The sequence below is a fragment of the Corythoichthys intestinalis genome, unplaced genomic scaffold, assembly GCF_030265065.1.
Source record: "Corythoichthys intestinalis isolate RoL2023-P3 unplaced genomic scaffold, ASM3026506v1 HiC_scaffold_24, whole genome shotgun sequence".
Classification (NCBI taxonomy): Eukaryota; Metazoa; Chordata; class Actinopteri; order Syngnathiformes; family Syngnathidae; genus Corythoichthys; species Corythoichthys intestinalis.
In genome coordinates this window covers 3,732,429-3,752,875 of record NW_026651593.1, presented here as the reverse complement: position 1 = coordinate 3,752,875, position 20,447 = coordinate 3,732,429, and the positions used below count along the sequence as shown (strand labels likewise).

Here is a 20,447-nt window from a genome sequence, read left to right as displayed (position 1 = left end):
CCATTTTAATAATCAGTGGCTAAATTAAAGCAACACTTGAAAACACCGCAATCCTATAAGCCACTTTGGTTAAAAACACTGCAATCGCCAGCCCCACAAACCCTGTAAAGTGCACAATCCCATGAACTATATACGGTAAAATAAAAAAACCATAAACTCTTAAAATACTAATTAGAAAAGGGAAAAAACAGTGACAGGCCAGGGTCCTATTATATTAAGCAGAAATAATCATTAGGCATGTACACAACATTAAAATACATTGCTTAAATACCTCCTTGAAGAATTGAGAACACACACTTTGCTGATTAGGCCAAACAGGTGCCTGGATGCTAAAATTAAATGCCCAGATTAAGTTAATAACCGTGACAACAATTTCAAATAAAAGAAAATATTACCTTCTGCTATGTCTATAGTGAGTATAGATCCACGAACGCCCCACGCAGCAGTCTTTGGCGTCCTCGCTAGCGCACCTGTGGTGAATTGCTCTCTTAATCGTGGGCTTGCCTCAAGAAAAGTGAGTCAGCGCCCCTTCCTGGTAGTTCTCTTTTTAAGGGTTCCCCTGGGGCACTTCCGGCCACAAGGTTTCCCCCAAGGTCCTAGTGCCCATCCGGTTACACATGTATTTTACAAATTAAATGCCTCAATCATTTTTTTCCCTTATGAACATATTTCTAAGCTTTATTGATGTTTTTTCTCAAGTTAAAGCACCACGCAGAAGTTAATAAATTTAATTGTGTAGCAGGATTTGTGTATTATTCGTATTAATTACAGGTGTTTTAGCTCATTTCAATTTATTTTATTTATATAGTAAGTTATGATTGCATATTATTTTGAAAATCGACCGGATCCACCGTATTTTTACACGAGTGGCTTCCGGCATGCCCGATCCTACTTAGTAGTATTGACGCAGGGGGGCTGCGTCTCGCGTCACAAAACAAACTTTGCCTTTCTTTTCGCGTGCGTCGTAGTGACGGGATCTGTCGTTCACTTGAGTAAACGAATCCATTCCGGTTCGTTCAGTAAAAAGATTCGTTCAAACAAATCGTTCAACGAATCGTTCATCGCTCATCTCCCTTCCCGCCCAAATGAATCGTTTGTTTAGTGAACGGGAAGTGACGTTGCCGAACGAATCACCAAAGACCGCTTCGCAGTATAACTGAACGGGAAGTGACATTGCTTGGTCCCTCCCTCTCTTGCACACAGGCTCCTCATTGACCGCTCGTCGTAGTTTCAGAAATGAGTGACAGGCGATATCATTCTGCTTTCACAGAGACATAGACAGCCTCGTCTCCCTCCCGCTGCTGCAAAAGCGAGGGAGAACTTCCGCGTCGTCTGTCCTAGTTCTATGGGCTCAAAGTCATGGCTCGTGCTTGCATTTTGATTCAGGACACGGTTAAACATTTTCCTTTTGTGGGGGGAGTGGGGGTTTGGGGTCGGGGGCACACGGACTTTCTTTAGCATGTTCTTGATCACATATACAATGCTGCTGCTACCAGCCAACGCAGCATGCTTGCTGTCACGAAAATAAAAATAAATCGATAGTTTAATTTCTAAATATGGAACAACCAACACATCATATTTACCTCTCGCTCTGTTGTATTTTTGTTTTTATGCTCATCACTATTATTCTTGCCCACTATTGTTAAAACTAAAGTGTAGTCAAGTTGTCAAATGTGCTTCTTTGAAATAAAAACAATACTACATTTTGATATTTGCCAGTTTAATTGCAAATCGGTATTAAGATGATCGTATTGAATTTTTGCACTGGTATTATAATCCGGTCAGCTCCCGTCGTCCCCGCATCTCAGATCGTCAAATGCTGACGAGAAATAATTGTTTGCTCTTTATGATGTCGCCTTTCTACTCTCATTAGTCTGTTAAGAAAAATGTAGACATATTGCGACATTTCCCGTGTCCGCGTGCGTTATTTTGGGGCGCTTGAGTAGCACATGATGGACGGATTGACATAATTTGTCAAACCAACCAACACCCGACACACTCTGACACGAAAAAAAAAAAAACACTCGGAAAAAATCGACATGTATATACAGTTTCATTGCAAATCAGTATTATGGTGATCATACTAAATATTCTTTTTTTCTGTGCACATATGAGGTAAATATCGCTGCCATGAAGCCTCCATATAGTGACAGTTCTCTGCCCCCTTCACTGCCGTCACGCGACCGCAGCTCAGCTTTTGCTTGCCTCGTAGCTACCCATGTTTTAAATTACTGTAAATTTGATAGTATGTCGTCATAGGTAGTCCCGAGTCTGTTGAGAAAAGTAGTAAACTAAACCATGCTCGCTAGATTTGTGTGGTGTTTTTGTCTGTTTGAGCAGCATTTGATAGGCTCCATGTTAACAAATATGTGACAAAGTCATTTCCTTTCATTTTTTGACTCGTTCACCGCATAGTCATTACTGGAAAGTCAAGTTAGCCGCAAGCTAGGTCAGGAACCGGAGGACCGAGTCACTGAACGGGGAGTGACAAAACTCGGTCTTGCCCCCCTGCCTGCACGCTGGCTGCTTATTGGCCACACGTGGAAGTGAGTGACAGACGCCCTGATTCTATTTCCGCTCCCTCCCCTGCCCGCGATGAGGCTGGCGTCTGATTGGTCGTGTGCGATGTCAGAAGACGCTGCCGCTTGCTCAACGCCCTCCCACGCAGCGAACAAGCACCCACTTCATTGAACGAATCAGTGCAGATGGTGATTAGTTCGGTCTCGTTCACCCAAACAATTCGTTCAAAAAGAACGAATCGTTCGCGACCGATACAACACTAGTGCGTCGCGTTTAACGCTTCTGGGACGCGTCTAACACGCGGGCGCACTGCGACTGGTGTGTATTGGCTGATTGACTTTAACGGCCGCGTTTCGAAGCGTAATCGCGGCGAGATCGTTGACGCGATGTTGACGTTTCTAGTGTGTTACCGCCTTTAAGAGTGCTTCATGCGTCATGACGTAGAGGATGTGACTGAGTGGCTGGGGGAGGAGTTGCCGACCGATTGCTTTGGAACAGTATTACTGGGAAGACAAGTCACTTTTCATGTCAACACGACGCAAGGTGATCTATTGAAAGGTGGCAGACATTTTCGGACATGCCAAGAATCCGTTCAATCTCGCTTCTGCTTCGAGTCGTTTGGGTCTACGTTGAAACTTCGAGGCCTGCTTAGGTTAGCCTAGCCAAGTTTAGCCGCTAACAAAGGGCGCAAACAACGCACCTAGGATCTGCACGTCGCCGAGCAAGCAAACATCGAGTCCCAAAATGTCAGGTGAGTAGGTTGACTTTTGACTCAATCGTCTCGCAAATATTAGACATAACATTTCGAATGTTTAAAGAAACAAAATATATGACTAGTGCTGTCACGCAGAACCCCATTTGTGGTTTTTAAAGTCGAAAGGAAAAGTGGAAGAATATTCAGTGTTTACTGTTTTTGTTCGTGATTGTCTTACTAATTTTAATGTGATGTTAACATACCTGTCAACCCGAGGTGAGGTTAACATACCTGTCAACCCGAGGCCGTTGGCAATCTTACAAATAGTGACGTATACCCTTAAAAATTGGTGACTAATCTTACGTTTTCTACAGCGTGCAATATGAAACAAAAACAAAACTCATTTTTTAAAATAATATGAATTTATTGGTAATATTGTCACATATAACCCGGTGCAATCAAAGAAGAATATCTTCAGCTACATCATACTTACAAAAATTAACAGTGACTTTTGTTATAATTGTATATAGCACTTTAGCCATTTCTGTCATGTCTTTTGATGGCTGCACTTCAGCTCGCAATTCAGTTTGACTTGAAAGTAATTCATTAGTGTGTCCAATTATAAATGAAAAAGGTCAATTGATAAAATTAACTTACCGATGCAATCTTTGGGTCAGGGAACATTTCTTTTGCAAATTCTGAGAGGTGATCAGCAATAGACCCCACTCACTAACGTCACACAATGACGTGTCGCTGTATCCGGCCACCATATTGTCCGTCATTGTTTATCCGTATTCTCAATGGTTTCAATTTGTTGTGCAATTTATAGTGCAATTCATGGAAGCCTCAGTGCTTTCAGACGCTGTAAACTCATTGGATGCGTTGCATAAAAGGCGTTATGTGGAAAAGCTTCAGTCTATCCATTCGCCAGATCCATATTTGATACCTAAATCGATATTTTTTGACCTGCTGTCTTCGCCGTCTCTGCCTGACATTTGCTACCCTGATATCTACAACTATCTTGTCCACAGAAACTCAGCCTATTCTCACGAAACTTTGAAAAACTTTAAGAGCAGCACTCTAAGCAACATTACCCCGTGTGACCCTTTACTTTCAATTTTCTAAAATAGGGACAATCAATTAAAAATAAAAGTTGACTGCGATGGCCGACGCTTCGAGGATAGGTGGATATTGGACTATTTCTTCAATACAATACGCAACAACTGTGTCCGGCTGTTTTCAAAGAGTTCGATGTGATGCGATATTACCAAACAAGACACGCTGACATGTACGACAACATTACAAGGAAGATACGCAGCGAGAAATTATAGCAACTTGAAGCTAATTTAATTTCACTGCAGCAGTATTTCGCAATAGCCCGAGTGTCGAAAGAGAACGCCACAAAGGCGAGAATGTTGAAATTATGAATAATAAAAAAAATAATAATAAAGCAAATGTAACACACAAAAGGGCTTGCTAAAAATTGTTTAAATATATTGTTCTACGTAAATCAGCCAAGGTAGCCCCCCACATTTTTACCACACCAAATCTGGCCCCCTTTGCAAAAAGTTTGGACACCCCTGTTTAACTGATGATCCGTAGACGAGGCCAGCTTCTTTCACTTGGTACCAGCTAAATATTATTCAAAAAATAATGATGGCGGAAGAAATAAACATCTTGAATTTGAAACTGTATGTTGTCGGCGATTAGCCACGCAATTATCTTAATTGTGGTTGTCAGCCCAAAACTCTCTAAATATATATTAAATGCATCCTATCAGGTATAAAATGACTACTACATAGTCTGTGGCGATCGTTTGGTGCCCAGTTTTCTCGTCGAATTGCAGCAGGCCATCTCGCTCTCCTCTCCGGGTCTCTCGGAATACGGTAGAACAAGCCTCTCCGTCTATCTTCTCTGTTACCGAACCAACTGCCACGCACGCCTTCACCATTTTGATTATTAATGTTAACGAGCAGAAAAACACGCCATAATAGGAGGAAATTACGTAGCGGTAACGCGTAAACACGACGAGCTGACGGACAATATGGCGCGGAGGCGTGGTTGTGACGTGATGTGAGTGGGGTCTATTGTTGCGGGCAAATTGTGTTCGGCAACAAATTGGCAGAATAAAATCTCCGCTTTCGTCACGTTTCATTTTGCAGACTTCATCTTTATGACCAGTGTTGTTAATCTTACTTTTAAAAAGTAATTAACTTTAGTTATTAACTCAGTTACCTGAATGTAAGAGTAATTAGTTACTTGGCAAAGTAACTGGTGTTACCTTTCATGTTTTTTTTTCATTTTTCAAAAAAACAACAAACAAAAAAAAAACATAGAAGCCTTTGCTATGTTTGGAAGTCATTTCATGTTGTGAATCAACCGTTAAAAGTGTTATAATTGCTCCCGTTTTTTGCATTAGTTCCCTTCTGTCTACTTTCGACATGTGAACGTTTTAAAACTGTTTCATCATTTAAAGATAGATTCAAGTCAAGATTTTGATAACACCATTTACCATTTTAGATAAAGGTTACTTAGGTTCGCTAGGAAGGTTCCCTACAACAGAGCCTTTCTGAGAAGTTTACTGCTTTAAGATGGCGGCTGTTTACCAACGCCGGCAAGTGTATCATTTTGCATCTAGTTCATATACAGTGGGGAGAACAAGTATTTGATACACTGCCAATGGGTTTTCCCATTGGCAGTGTATCAAATACTTGTTCTCCCCACTGTACGTGATATCTAGCGTAGCATCATGTGGGCGTTGTTTGTAGGCTGTCGGCTACAGTCAGATATTATGGAGCCACCTAGCCTAGCATCGCGTTTGCAACGGCGTCACAACTCCCTCTTTCCCACTCCCGCTCTTCTCTCTCCATGTCTCTGACTTGTCTCCCGTCATTCAACCAACGTAGTAACGCATAGTAACATACATTGTCTGATTGACGAAACGGTGACAAAATCCAAAAGGAGAAAAAAAACGTAATGCACAAAAAACGTACAGATTTTGAACGTACGGCATACACATTTAAAAATCAGTGCTCACTTGTACAAACTTCGCCGAAACCGTTCAACTTGACAGGTATGCGTAAGGTGGCAGTGTAGATCCATGTAATCTCAAAAACAATTGCTCAGTCAAAATCACAAAGACAAAGATTAGTTGTATGGTCACTCACTGTAGCGGTGGTAGTAGTAGGCCTTGACGCATTTCGCGATTTGTCCTAGCAAATCATGTATATGTCCAAAACGTGCCAAGAGCTGCTCAGAGAGGCAGCGAATTTAATTGAGGAAGTGTGTGCCTGTACAATAGGTCTGGCTGTGGGTAACGAAGATTCCATTGTCACCAAATCTTTGTCTGCTTGGCGATCTGAATGCAGTGAATAGCTCATGTCATCAAGCCTGTCTGCTACTGATGACTTTAACGATAGCTTTGCGATATAATAAAGTTACTGCCATTCGTTGCAGCTTGCGTTGAACACTGCCAGAGCTAGCCAAATCTCCCGTGAAAAAAAAGCTCCCGTTGAATTGGCGTCAAGCTTGTATATTTAGCGGTAATATAAACGAAGAAACACACTGTTGAGTCAAATTAAGCGGCATGCTCTCGGATGGAGGGGGGCGCCTCACAGACCAGAACCCGCCGCAATAAGTGAAACCGCGAAGTAGTGCCCCCCCAATTTTTTTGTGTGTCTTCAATGTATTTATTCAGATTTTACATTGGAAATAAGATACATATATTGTTGAAATTCGCCCCCCCGGCCCAGACGCACCCGCGGACAGCACCAACCAAAACAAGTGCCGCTCGGCTGACGCTACCCCGCGTGCGCCCGCCGGGAAGGCCGAAACTCGCGCGTCCTCTTATTTTAACCCTTTGTACTGACTCCATGTTTCAAAAGCTTGAAGAACACTCACCGAAAACAGGTTGACAATTTATTCGTCGACAATGGTAAAAACAAGGCAAGAACAGACGACAGAGGGACAATTCTGGATCCAAAACAAGGCTATATGTTTCCGAGCAGAAAAAAAATCTGTGTTATCTCAGTGTCCGGTCTTTTTAAAGTCTTTGCTGAGGCGGGCCTTGTCGAAGGCGTTTCTGGGCGTTGCTTTTGGGCCATCCCCTCTGTGGCCGGTTTTGGGCAGCTTAGGTTCGTGCGCGGATTGGGACGCCCGCTATCAACTTTGCTGTCCGGGCTGGTTGTACTTGTTTTAGGACAAAGCGCTTTGTCCTTGGAGTTTGCTGGTAGAGCTGATTGCCAGAGTTGGTGCGTCAATCTTGTCATAAGACGGCATTGTGTATCTCTTCTATTTCTTCTCATTCAACTATGGTGTGCTATTTATTTTATATTAGTAGTGTAGTCCTACCGTAAATATGAAAATGATACTATTTCCTGATTAATTATATTACGTGTGATAGACTAATGCAAACAGTTAGACGATGCCTACGAAAACCTGTACCACATGTATGTGTTAGACTATATATGTGCTAGGCTAATGCAAACAATTATATGGTGTGTGCGATGATGATATCTTTTCTCCTTCAATATAAAAGACATGTTTTTTTCACTTTTTTCCCCCAAAGTATCATTTATGGCTTTATTAAATGCTTCATAATGAGTCTACTCAAACCTTTTCAGGCTGGTCACTTTGTTAAATGATGATTGACACATACGCAAACTAGGCCTGAACGATATTGGAAAAAACTATTGTTGCGATTTTTTTTAGGTGTGCAATATATTGCGATATTATATTGCGATAGTAAAAAAAAAATAAAATAAATAATTTTAAAGAAATATTCACTAGATGACTTGAATAGCTGTTTGGAAATACTTTGCATGACACACCGTGACCACAGTGTATTCATATAATACGGTTTCATTTGTGAATGATTAAGATTGCTGTATTATTATGAAGGGATCCAGGAAGCCATGTCTGCACAAAATAGATAATTTCTTGAACACAATATTTGACACTTCAACAGCAGCAAATACATTAAATGACAAATAAAAGAGCAGGTGCATTCGTCCCCTGAGTTTTTGACAAAATATAACAATAAATAACAACTTCGGTAAAATAACAACAAAGTTGTAAACATATTTGAACAAAAATATTAAATATGACAAATAAGAGTTGTTCACAAACTATAACAATAAATAAGAACCTCAGTAAAACAATAAAGTTGTCAACATATTTGAACTTAAATATTAAATCTGTCAAATAAAAGTGCAAGTGCATTAGTCCCCTGAGTTGTTTACACAAAATATAACAATATAGAACTGCAAAACTGCAACAAAGTTGTAAAAATATTTTAAAAATATTAAGTATCAAAACTTTATGTGCAGCTGTACTATAGTTATTTGAAAAATACGATTTACAGTTAATTTAAATATAAAAGAAACAAACTCAATTGAACTTGTAAATAATTGAACTGAATAACAGCAAATAACTGATGAATAACAGAACCATTTTAACTCCCAAATTTATGTATTTGTCTGCATATCGTCCACCTTCCTTGCTCAGCAATTCTCAACTGGGTCTCATAGGTTTTTGGCCAAGACTACTAGTTTATCCACCATTGCAGGCTTGAGACAACAACGTTGGCACGTAACAATGTTCCCACCTGTACTAAAAAGCCTCTGATGGGAAGCTCGTAGCAGGAATGCATAGATACCTGCGTTTTAAATGGTCCCACATGTTCGACGGATTACTTCTTGTTGAGGCAACCATGGCGAGGCACTGTCAACAGGGCTGTTTTTTGTTCCTTATATTCTTGTCGATAGCCAAAATACTTCCAAAACTCCTTTTGGAGACAGTCTTCCCTATTCAACGTGCTGCTTGATTGCTTGCTTTCACTTTGAAAACGGCCCCTCCTCCCTCCGCTCTGCTGTTCGGCCCCTCCTCCCTCCACTCCGCTCTAGCAGGGGAGGGGGAGGAGCCGATGACTGCGAGCTGGAGAGAATGAGAGACTGTGCACTCTCTTTCTCGCTCCTTGCTCAAAACAAACGTTTGTGGATTTAAAAAAATGAAATGAAAAAACTATCGCACGTCCTTGCGATGGGACTATTGCGCATGCGCACATCGCGATGGCGATGTTTAAACGATATATCGTTCAGGCCTAACGCAAACTTTTTCTATGATTGAATTATTTATTTAATTTAAGTGAGTTTTTTTTTTTTTTTTTTTTTTTGATTAAATAATAGACACAAATGTCCTAGCCAAAATGTGGCCCAAATGCAAAACAACATTACTTCAATGGAAAAAGTTATTTCAATCAAGAAAAAGTTTTCAAATGCTTTTTTTTGTCTCAAATTTATTTTTGCAATCAAATTTTTATTTTTTTTTTAATTGAAGTGACTTTTTTGGGATTAACAATATATATTTTGATTGAAGCAACTTTGTTTTTTGATTGAATACAAATCTACCTCCATCGTGATTGAGAGAGAAATTAAAAAGCTTTAAAAATAAGAGCCACAGGGGAGTCTGATTTTTTTTTTTTTTTCCTTTTAAGATTTCTATTTCATTATATAGACATGCCTCGTAAGGAAAGGAGATTGAGGGATTAAAAAAAAAAAAAAAAAAAAAAAAGGAGCTGTATGAGGCTGCTAAAGGCAGTGGATACCTCATCAGCTGGGTGAATAGCACACTTGGTAAGAATAACTTTGCAAGGATAGTCTGTTATAAAATACAATTATAAACACAATTACAATGTTATTTTTCTATAAGATTTTATGTCATTGCTTTATTAATTATTAGGTGCTAGAGTTGTTATTAGGTGCGAGAGTTGTTAAGAATGGATAATAATAAAATAATAGTTTTGAGGAAACTGCTGTTGGTGGCTCAGTGACCATCTGATGTGGTTTGTTCTCAGATGAACAAGTTGAGGAAGGAAGTTTTGATGCGGAGGTTGAAGGAAGAAAAGAGGCAGACTGACTGAGTCACAGCCAGAAAGTGTTGATGACAGTGTTGATTTCTATTCACTGTTGCGCCCTCCCAATTAAAGTATGTCACAGTCGCGTCCAATTATTATCTAAAGCTGGTTAAAATTGAAGTTATGTTGTTTTAAGGTGTATTAAATACTTGTTTATGTGCCTGTTTTGATCTACGAGCACCCGCCCCTCCACCGGTCTCTGCACGGCCCTGCTGAAACACAGTGTGGGTCGACAGAGCTCAATATTTTGTTGGGTTATACAGTGTACCGGAACATATTTCCTCCACACCCTTCTCACCTTTTTAACCCCTGAACCATTTTCATGCCTTCAAATTGTACAACAACGAAAAACAATCGGCAATATTCACTAGATTGCTGAAGCTAGAATAATGATTCTTTCTTGCATGTGAATGAATGATATAATAATAGGGCTGCAACTAACAATTCATAATCAATGAATTAGACAATTAATTTAATGATTAATCTGATAAATGTCACTTCTTTCAATTACCTTCACAATTTACCTCGAAGTTGTTTTCGGCATGTTGTAAGTAGCAACAAAGACATAATGGTTGACTGTTTCTTTCAAAAAGAATATTTTATTACAGCTTCCTGACTTAAATGTAGTCTACAACTGTATCAATTATCAAATTCGTTGGCAAGTAATTCATTAATTGATTTAATTTATTAGTTGTTGCCAGCCTTATTAAACAGCTAGTTTAGACGATAAAATGTCCGAAAATTGGCAAAAATATGAATTGTTGTTTTCCAAAGTAAAAGATTTTTGTTCATGTCCTACTTTGACTTAACAAAAATCTGTTAATATTTACAACTCATGTTTTATATATGTATGTATATATATATATGTATTAGGGTTGTCAAACGATTAAATTTTTAATCGAGTTAATAACAGTTTAAAAATTAATTAATCGCAATTCAAACCATCTCTAAAGTATGCCATATTTTTCTGTATATTATTGTTGGAATGGAAAGATAAGACACAAGACGGATATATACATACAACATACTGTACATAAGTGCTGTATTTGTTTATTATAACAATAAATCCACAAATGGCATTATTAACATTCTTTCTGGTTAAGTGATCCACGGATAGTTAGACTTGTAGCTCTTAAAAGATAAATGTTATAGTTACAAGTTATAGTAATTTTATATTAAAACCCCTCTTCATATTTTTGTTTTAATAAAATATATAATACGAATTGAGTGACCAAACTCCTAGTAATGCCAGTTCACTTTGCATTGTTGTTTAGCTGTGTGAGAATAGGGCCTCATTACTATAGACAGAAGAGCTTTTCTTTTTGTGAACATTTTTTTATGAGAGATAGCAATATTATTTTTGTTGTGCTTTCACTAAATGATACTTCTGTTTGTTTTGAAGGAGTTGCAGAAGCCTATGCAATAAACGACGCAGCCCAAAGAACGCCTGTGTCCACTCGCCTTTATAACAGATATATCTCTATGCATATCTTACCCAAAATACAACAAGAGACACATAATTGCCACTAAAAGATAGCAAACTTACCGAAATATGTGTGGAGCACAAAGCAACAGCATAAACGTCTCACAACTACTAATTCTCCCCCTATTAGAAGGAATAACATTAGTATGGAACGGCGCTGCGCTGCCCCCGTGCGGCCGGGGGCATTTTCTTCACTCTTAATGTCCATAAACGGCGTCATTGAAATCTGTTTGAGGCAATGCGAGAGCGGCTCATTCAGTGCATGCGTTAATTGCTGAAATATTTTAACGTGATTAATTTAAAAAATTAATTAATGCCCGTTAACGCGATAATTTTGACAGGCCTAATATGTGTGTGTATATATATATATATATATATATATATATATATATATATATATATATATATATATATATATATATATATATATATATATATACAGTGCCTTGCAAAAGTATTCGGCCCCCTTGAATCTTGCAACCTTTCGCCACATTTCAGGCTTCAAACATAAAGATATGAAATTTAATTTTTTTGTCAAGAATCAACAACAAGTGGGAAACAATCGTGAAGTGGAACAACATTTATTGGATAATTTAAACTTTTTTAACAAATAAAAAACTGAAAAGTGGGGCGTGCAATATTATTCGGCCCCTTTACTTTCAGTGCAGCAAACTCACTCCAGAAGTTCAGTGAGGATCTCTGAATGATCCAATGTTGTCCTAAATGATCGATGATGATAAATAGAATCCATCTGTGTGTAATCAAGTCTCCGTATAAATGCACCTGCTCTGTGATAGTCTCAGGGTTCTGTTTAAAGTGCAGAGAGCATTATGAAAACCAAGGAACACACCAGGCAGGTCCGAGATACTGTTGTGGAGAAGTTTAAAGCCGGATTTGGATACAAAAAGATTTCCCAAGCTTTAAACATCTCAAGAAGCACTGTGCAAGCCATCATATTGAAATGGAAGGAGCATCAGACCACTGCAAATCTACCAAGACCCGGCCGTCCTTCCAAACTTTCTTCTCAAACAAGGAGAAAACTGATCAGAGATGCAGCCAAGAGGCCCATGATCACTCTGGATGAACTGCAGAGATCTACAGCTGAGGTGGGAGAGTCTGTCCATAGGACAACAATCAGTCGTACACTGCACAAATCTGGCCTTTATGGAAGAGTGGCAAGAAGAAAGCCATTTCTCAAAGATATCCATAAAAAGTCTCATTTAAAGTTTGCCACAAGCCACCTGGGAGACACACCAAACATGTGGAAGAAGGTGCTCTGGTCAGATGAAACCAAAATTGAACTTTTTGGCCACAATGCAAAACGATATGTTTGGCGTAAAAGCAACACAGCTCATCACCCTGAACACACCATCCCCACTGTCAAACATGGTGGTGGCAGCATCATGGTTTGGGCCTGCTTTTCTTCAGCAGGGACAGGGAAGATGGTTAAAATTGACGGGAAGATGGATGCAGCCAAATACAGGAACATTCTGGAAGAAAACCTGTTGGTATCTGCACAAGACCTGAGACTGGGACGGAGATTTATCTTCCAACAGGACAATGATCCAAAACATAAAGCCAAATCTACAACGGAATGGTTCAAAAATAAACGTATCCAGGTGTTAGAATGGCCAAGTCAAAGTCCAGACCTGAATCCAATCGAGAATCCAGGCATGAAAATCTCTCACCTTTCGGCGAAATTCGCCGTTTTGAAGTCAAAAAGGGCGACCTACGTGAATTGCGTAGATCCGAGGAGAAATTCTTTTTGGGAGGGGGGGGGGGGGGGTCGGGTCGGGAGGTTTTATTAAATTATTATTATTATTATCATCATGTGATTAACTTAGTACGTAAACTGATCGGTTCTTTAAAAAAGTGACACGGACAGTCAGCAAATCCTTCTAGATGCTTCGCTGACGAGAACCAATCATCGGCCCAAGCTGCGGGCCATTATTCCAAACGCGCGCACTCCTTACGTGAAACAAGGAGTGCTCGGCGAGCCTTTGGTTGAATTGCAAAGCTGCGGAAAAAAAAAAGCAGGCCTTATCCACACCGGGCAGACCAGAGCGCAGCATACACACTTGCCTGTATTTGCCAGCAGATTGAATTTGGTGAGTAATGGTTTCAATCGTTTTCACATTTTGCGATATAAAAAAGTTAATGCCATTCGTTGCAGCTTGTGTTGAACACTGCCAGAGCTAGCCAAATCTCCCATGAAAAAAAATAGCTCCCGTTAAATTGGCGTCAAGCTTGTGTATTTAGCGGTAATATAAACGAAGAAACACACTGTTGAGTCAAATTAAGCGGCATTCTCTCGGATTGAGGGGTCGCCTCGCATCGCTTCGCTCCCGTCGTCCGCCTTAGACGCGTTATTTTCGGCTGGGACTTGAGCTGACGGCCGGTGTCGGGACAACACCGGCCCGACGAGTGGTGGGAATGACTCTTGCTTCTTACAGCTTTTCAGAAATACAGGGATCCCTCGTTTTTCGCGGTTAATGGGGACCAGAACCCGCCGCAATAAGTGAAAACCGCGAAGTAGCGCCCCCCCCCCCCCCCCCCCCCCCCATTTTTTTGGTGTGTGTTCAATGTATTTATTCAGATTTTACATTGGAAAAAAGTATCATTTATAAATGGTTTTCAAGCACTTCAAAATGTAAGACTTATGATAAGTTTTAAACATGTTACTGCCCCCACCGAATTATTTTTAAACAAGAATAAAGTAGTAAGAAAATGCTTGGCTTTATTAAATGCTTCATACTGAGTCTACTCAAACCCTCTCAGGCTTTGTTACACGGTGATTGACACATGTGCAAAGTTTTTCTTTTTATATATATTTTTTGTTTGAAGCAACTTATTTGATTGAATAATAAAAACACAAATGTCCTAGCCAAAATGTGGCCCAAACGCAAAACAACATTACTTCAATGGAAAATTTGTTTCAATCAAGAAAAATAGTTTTCAAATGCTTTTTTTGTCTCAAATTTATTTTGCAATCAAAAACTTTTTTTTTTTAATTGAAGTGACTTTTGGTATTAAAAGTATAACTGTATTTTGATTGAAGCAACTTTGTTTTTGATAGAAGTAACTTTGTTTTTTGATTGAATAATAAAAACACAAATCTACCTCCATCGTTATTGAGAGAGAAAGAAATTAAGAAAGCTTTAAAACTAAAAGCCACCGGGGAGTCTGTTTTTTTGTTTTTTAAAATATTTATATTTCATTACATAGACATGCGTCGTAGGGAAGGGAGATTGAGGGATAAAAAAAGGAGTTAGATGAGGCTGCTAAAGGCAGTGGATACCTCATCAGCTGGGTGAATAGCAGACCTGGTAAGAACAAGTTTGCAAGGATAGTCTGGTATTAAATACAATTATAAACACAATTACAATGTTATTTTTCTATAAGATTTTTATGTCATTGCTTTATTAATCATTAGGTGCTAGAGTTGTTAAGTATGGATAATAATGAAATAATAGTTTTAAGAAAACTGTGCTGTTGGTGGCTCAGTGACCATCTGATGTGGTTTGTTCTCAGATGAACAAGTTGAGGAAGGAAGTTTTGATGCAGAGGTTGAAGGAAGAAAAGAGGCAGACGTTGACTGAGTCACAGCCAGAAAGTGTTGATGACAGTTTTGATTTCTATTCACTGTTGCCCCCTCCCAATTAAAGTATGTCACAGTCGCAGCCAATTATTATCTAAAGCTGGTTAAAATTGAAGTTATGTTGTTATAAGGTGTATTAAATACTTGCTCATGTGCCCCTTTTGATCTACGAGCACCCGCCCCTCCACCGGTCTCTGCATGGCCCTGCTGAAACACAGTGTGGGTCGACAGAGCTCAATATTTTGTTGGGGTGTACAGTGTACTGGAACATATTTCCTCCACACCCTTCTCACCTTTTTAACCCCTGACCCATTTTCATGCCTGAGAATCTGTGGAAAGAGCTGGAGACTGCTGTTCACAAACACTCTCCATCCAACCTCACTGAGCTCGAGCTGTTTAGCAAGGAAGAATGGGCAAGAATGTCAGTCTCTCGATGTGCAAAACTGATAGAAACATACCCCAAGCGACTTGCAGCTGTAATTGGAGCAAAAGGTGGCGCTACAAAGTATTAACGCAAGGGGGCCGAATAATATTGCACGCCCCACTTTTCAGTTTTTTATTTGTTAAAAAAGTTTAAATTATCCAATAAATTTTGTTCCACTTCACGATTGTGTCCCACTTGTTGATTCTTGACAAAAAATTAAAATTTTATATCTTTGTTTGAAGCCTGAAATGTGGCGAAAAGTTGCAAGGTTCAAGGGGGCCGAATACTTTTGCAAGGCACTGTATAGTACTACAGTATACTATAATATTAATGCTAGGTATTTTTTAAAGAATTGTTTTGAATCATGTTGGAAAGGTGAAGTCAGTGTTCTGAATCTGTTTACATTCCATTCTTTTGCACAAGTTGCTCTCAGGATTTGAACTCATTGTTTATTTGTGATTTATTATTGTTATTTATGTTTATTTGTACTTTAATAAAGAATTTAAGTGTTCCAAAATGTTTCTGTGAATTGATCAGCGTAAAAAAAAATAAATTCATTGCTATATTTGTAAAAAAAAAAATATTTAAAAAATAAATAATTTTTTTTTTAATTATAAGATTAGTCGACTAATCGTAAAAATAGTCTGCTGACTAATCGGGAGAAAATTAGTCGTTTGGGACAGCCCTACATGTATCACCGGGTGTCAAGACACAGCTGTGAATGGCCACAGCCGGATTTTTTGGGGAATTTATGCGTGAAACATGGTAATGTAACAAGGGTCGCGATGCAGAAATCGCAGACACCAAGGAGTGGTCAAGATTTTCATTTTCTGTATTTGCCCTTTTAATTTTTTTTTTTCTTTGGATCGATTACTTCTAAAATATTGGGGAAAATGCGACAGTAAAAAAAAAATACAATTAAGCGATAGTTATGAGGTAGATATCCGTGACTTTTTTACAGACGCAAATTTTTTCATTGTGATGTAATTTGTTTAAAAGTTTAAAATAAGCGAATGAATCATTTTTTAAAGTCGTTTTTTTTCCCAACTAAATATTAGACATCAATGAATGATTCTAAGCTAAAAATGACAGAGATTTCGAATAATAAATACGATTACGTCCCTCCTTTTTATGGCTGGTTTGAAACAAAAGTGGTTGCGCAACATCTGTGAATGGGGGTTTCCAGGGTAAAACGGACAAATTAAAAATAGTTCAGAGGCTTAATGCGCCATGAATCTGCTATGGCAGCATATAGACATATTGTTCTATCAAACACAACAGGCCTAAAATACAGCAGTTTATTTTAAAGAGGGGTGCACGAGCACAAACAGCTTTTTCATTCTTGTCTGTGTTTTCCGCCATATATATGTTATAATTTGACGAATTTAGACAATTTTAAGGTGAAGAAGGTCCTAAGCAATTAATTGGTTATCAAAATAGTTCTCAATGAATTAATTGTTGAACCGCTACATAATAGTAATAATTCAGGATGTCCCCATCGCATATTTTTGCGATCTGAGTCCAGGTCAGCTGATTTTGAGCATCTGCTGATACGGAGTCCCGATCCAATACTGAAAAAAAAAGTATACACTTTTTTCTTAATCAAAAGTTGTAAATGTGTTGCTGTCCCACTGTGTTGCCTTCATTATGTGAATTAAAACAATGACCTAGAAAAATGCTTGCCTTTATTAAATGTTTCATTGAATGAGTCCACTCAAATCCGCTTAAGGTGCTGACAACAGCCTCTCACTGATACAAGAAGTTGCCACAGCACACTACTGCTAGTGTGTAACAAGCTAAATGATGATTGACTCATTTGGGCATTTGATGTATAACTCAAAAGATTTATGCTATAAAACCTTCCAATCATCATTAACTTTGATGCCTGAGTTAGGCTACTGCGTTGTGGTGACGGCGAAGCAACTACGGGGCAAATGAGCATTTGATAGTTCTGCGGCGTTGCTCTGTAATTCACCGCCAAGCCACTAAAGAGGTGTGGAGTAGGGTTTTGGGGGACTCTTGACGACTTCTAGTTTTCTTCCAGTGACACTTCTATGCTAAAATTCTAACGGAGATAAAACGCGTGAATGTGGATCTTCAGCTCATCAACATTGAACAACAAATGTTGACCATACAAATGTTAAGGCGCGGGCGACGTAGAAGACTGTTACGGAGACCTCACCTCTGGAACAAGTTACCTGCACGTCTGAAGTATGCTCAAACTGTTAGCTCTTTTAAATCAGGGCTAAAAACGCTTTTGTTTAGCTCTGCATATCCATAACTGTCTATATATTTCAATCTACTTGTTTTCTGTTCCTCTTGTGCTTATACCCATTGCTGATTTCAATTATTGTTAGTAGTAGTAGTTTTTGTTTTATTTTCATTTTTGTTTTATTTTTATTTTTGTTTTATTTCTATTTATTTATTTTTATTCTATTTGTGATTAAATGCGATCTTTTGTCTTGGTTTTTACGTTGTATTAATTTAAATGTGATTTTTATGATCTTTATGTGATTTAAAGCACTTTGAATTGCCTTGTGTTGAATTGTGCTATATAAATAAATTTGCCTTGCCTTGCTCTTCGTTGATACTCTCGTCGGCTTGGTCCATTTTTGCATGTAGCAAAATGTTTGACAGTGGCAGTGAACCAGAAACAACAATCAGAGGAGACCATTCACAATCCTTTTCCGCCACGTCACACGCGGTGACGCCACGCGAAGTCAGAAAATTGTGAAGGAACAAGAGCGGCTATGGCGGAGGGTCGTAAATCGGGTCTTCCTTGACGGCGCAGGTCTGTCTCGGAAGCATAACTCAGCCTTAAGTAGTTAACTCCAGGTCACTGCTGATCAAGAAAAGCAGCTGGAGGGAGAGTAAGGGGCTCTACGAGCATGAAGCAGAAAAACATATTCTTTAAATAAAAAACCTGATCCTTTTCACACATTTCCGAAAACGGCGCGATCGGCCCGATTTCCATTCATTTGATCGGATTGGCACATCCCTAAGCATAAGTCTTTTTTAGAGGGCCGTTTAGGTGGGTCAAAAAGAAAGGAAGCAGACAGAAGAGGATAAGAACAAGCAACAAAAAAAAACACATTATCAAACGGCTATGCTACCTGTTGTATTATCATCTAGTTATATTTACCCGTGGACACCATGTGGTGAGCCTGCTAACTAAGGAGAAAGAGGGGGGACGGTAAGTCGAAAGGATTCGTGATTGGGCGGGGTGGGGCGAAAATTTCGGCAATACCATGGAAATAACCCGTCGGTGTCGATAGGTGTACATTACCTCCGTGAAGTTGCCCCTCCCCCCCCATTTGACACACATTTGTATAAAAATTATGTCAATCGTTTGTGGGGGAAAAATGTCCCGATCCGATAACGTGATCAGAAATTTGGCCGATTGCGCCATTTTTCAGAGGATCGAAATCGGGTGAAAGGGATCAGGATTTAAGTCAAAAACGCATTTAATAAAAACAAGCATTTTTTTTTTTTACATTATTCTCGTTTAGAAATAATTCACATTGTGAAGATGGCACAGTCGGCAGGACTCGTATCCCTACTTATGTTTGTGTCAAGTAATGTAATGTCAAGAAATTTTGAAATACATCGTGTCGTAGTGGCTCACGACAAGATAAGAATAAATACAAAATTGTCACGGAGGAATATTTCTGAAGCAGTAAATATTTGGGGGACTGAATATGGCAAATGAAGAAAAAAAATTTGGTCCATGTGTGATGATGATCTTGGTCTTGCAGATGTCAGTCAGCTGCATCATCCTGAATGCCAGGAGTCTGCTCGAATGGAAGACGAGGAGGAGGAGGAAGAGTCGACATACGTCAAGAAGGTGGAGGAAGAATTCGTCCACATTAAAGAAGAGCAGGAGGAGTATTTCACTAGAGTTGAGAACCCCCACATCGAGGAGCAGCAGCAACCTCATCCGCTCAAAAAGGAGGAGGAGGACCCGCCATATGTTAAAGTGGAGGTTGTGGACATCCCAAAGTGGACTGAAGAGACATTTAAGGGTGAAGATGAAGGTCTGAGCGAGGCCAGCAGAGGGGAGGAGCCTCCGAGTGGCAGCAGCAGCAGTTCAAAAGAAGGATTCCAAGCAGACAACCTCATCGCTCGACCATCAGAGAGGGACAACTTTACATCACGCTTGCTGTTCTGTGAGTATCACGTTGCTCACCTTGAGGGGAGTAACTCGGTTGTGGTTAGCATGTCGGGTAGCTGTCACGCCTCCTGGTTTATTTATGCACTCTGAAGCTGGGGCAGGGAAATGACAAAAGACAGACTAACTCCGCTGGCATAAAAAATAGTTTGGGAGGTGCAAGAAGTGGACAGTTTTGACCATTGTGGAGTAATTTTGACATGTCATACTGAATAAATGCATTTTTAATATTTAATATTCCATTTATCACAACACTATAGTTTGTCATGTCGTTTATTTAGCAATTGGGGAATAATACTTCGATAAAAAGAATATCCTGTAAAAATGTTGGAGTAGAGAGACTGAAACAATGACATTTTGCGGCTCTCTTCGTCGTATTTTCCTTGTTCTGAATGATTGAATCCATTAAGGGGTTAATGGGCTGAATTCTAAATCGGATGAAACCATGACCCTGCTGATGTCATCCTCCTGTTGGGGACGCTAGAGCCCTATAATGTTAGGCGTGGATAAACGGCAGATTAAAAGACAACATTTTCGTCATCTGCGAATTGCCAAATTGTTGTATATGCAGTGCCTTTCATAATTATTGGATTTATAATAATTATGTGTTTTTTAGCTTCTAATAATTATTTTTTCTGAATAATATG

General features: G+C 39.2%; 1 protein-coding gene across 1 annotated transcript; it reads left to right on the top strand.

Annotated features, from left to right (window-relative positions):
- The first annotated feature begins 3,194 nt into the window (after nucleotides 1-3,194).
- On the top strand, nucleotides 3,195-19,893 carry LOC130911299 (chromo domain-containing protein cec-1-like). The gene is made up of 2 exons (XM_057829167.1): nucleotides 3,195-3,271; nucleotides 19,388-19,893. Exons 1-2 carry the CDS (start codon nucleotides 3,265-3,267, stop codon nucleotides 19,891-19,893), a joined length of 513 nt encoding a protein of 170 aa, XP_057685150.1. The 5' UTR covers nucleotides 3,195-3,264.
- The last annotated feature ends 554 nt before the right edge of the window (nucleotides 19,894-20,447 follow it).